Raw genomic sequence first — 281 nt, 5'->3', positions numbered from 1 at the left:
GTTGTGTTAATGTTACAGTCAGACTGTAACATATATGTATTTTTTATTGTCCATACTCAGATCTTCTCTTCCTCACCGGCTTGGCGTCCTCTGTGTTCATCGTGTCAGAACTGATAAAGGTTTGTGAACAGTACTGCTGCAGGAAGAGGATGGTGAAGGTTTTGGAGGAGGACATATAACCGGGACTCGTCTGTATCTTCTTCGCCACCCTGTCAATCCCACTGTGAACCCGCCCTGCCCCATCATGTGATCTCTGATGTCACTCGTTAACGTGCCCCCCC

General features: G+C 47.7%; 1 protein-coding gene across 1 annotated transcript in view; it reads left to right on the top strand.

The window, feature by feature from the left end:
• The window catches only part of ATP2C2 (ATPase secretory pathway Ca2+ transporting 2), a gene marked incomplete at its 5' end in the record, with an annotated part of 28,360 nt that extends 28,085 nt beyond the window's left edge, over window positions 1–275 (top strand). The window contains one exon of the mRNA XM_018572439.1: window positions 61–275. Within this exon, the coding sequence (XP_018427941.1) occupies window positions 61–179 (119 nt within the window). The remainder of the gene's footprint in view (window positions 1–60) is intronic.
• Between the last annotated feature and the right edge of the window lie 6 nt (window positions 276–281).

Source organism: Nanorana parkeri, unplaced genomic scaffold (assembly GCF_000935625.1).
Source record: "Nanorana parkeri isolate BGI_ZX_2015 unplaced genomic scaffold, ASM93562v1 scaffold2031, whole genome shotgun sequence".
Lineage (NCBI taxonomy): Eukaryota > Metazoa > Chordata > Amphibia > Anura > Dicroglossidae > Nanorana > Nanorana parkeri.
Note: the sequence above shows the minus strand (reverse complement) of the source record. Positions and strands in the feature narration are given on the sequence as shown.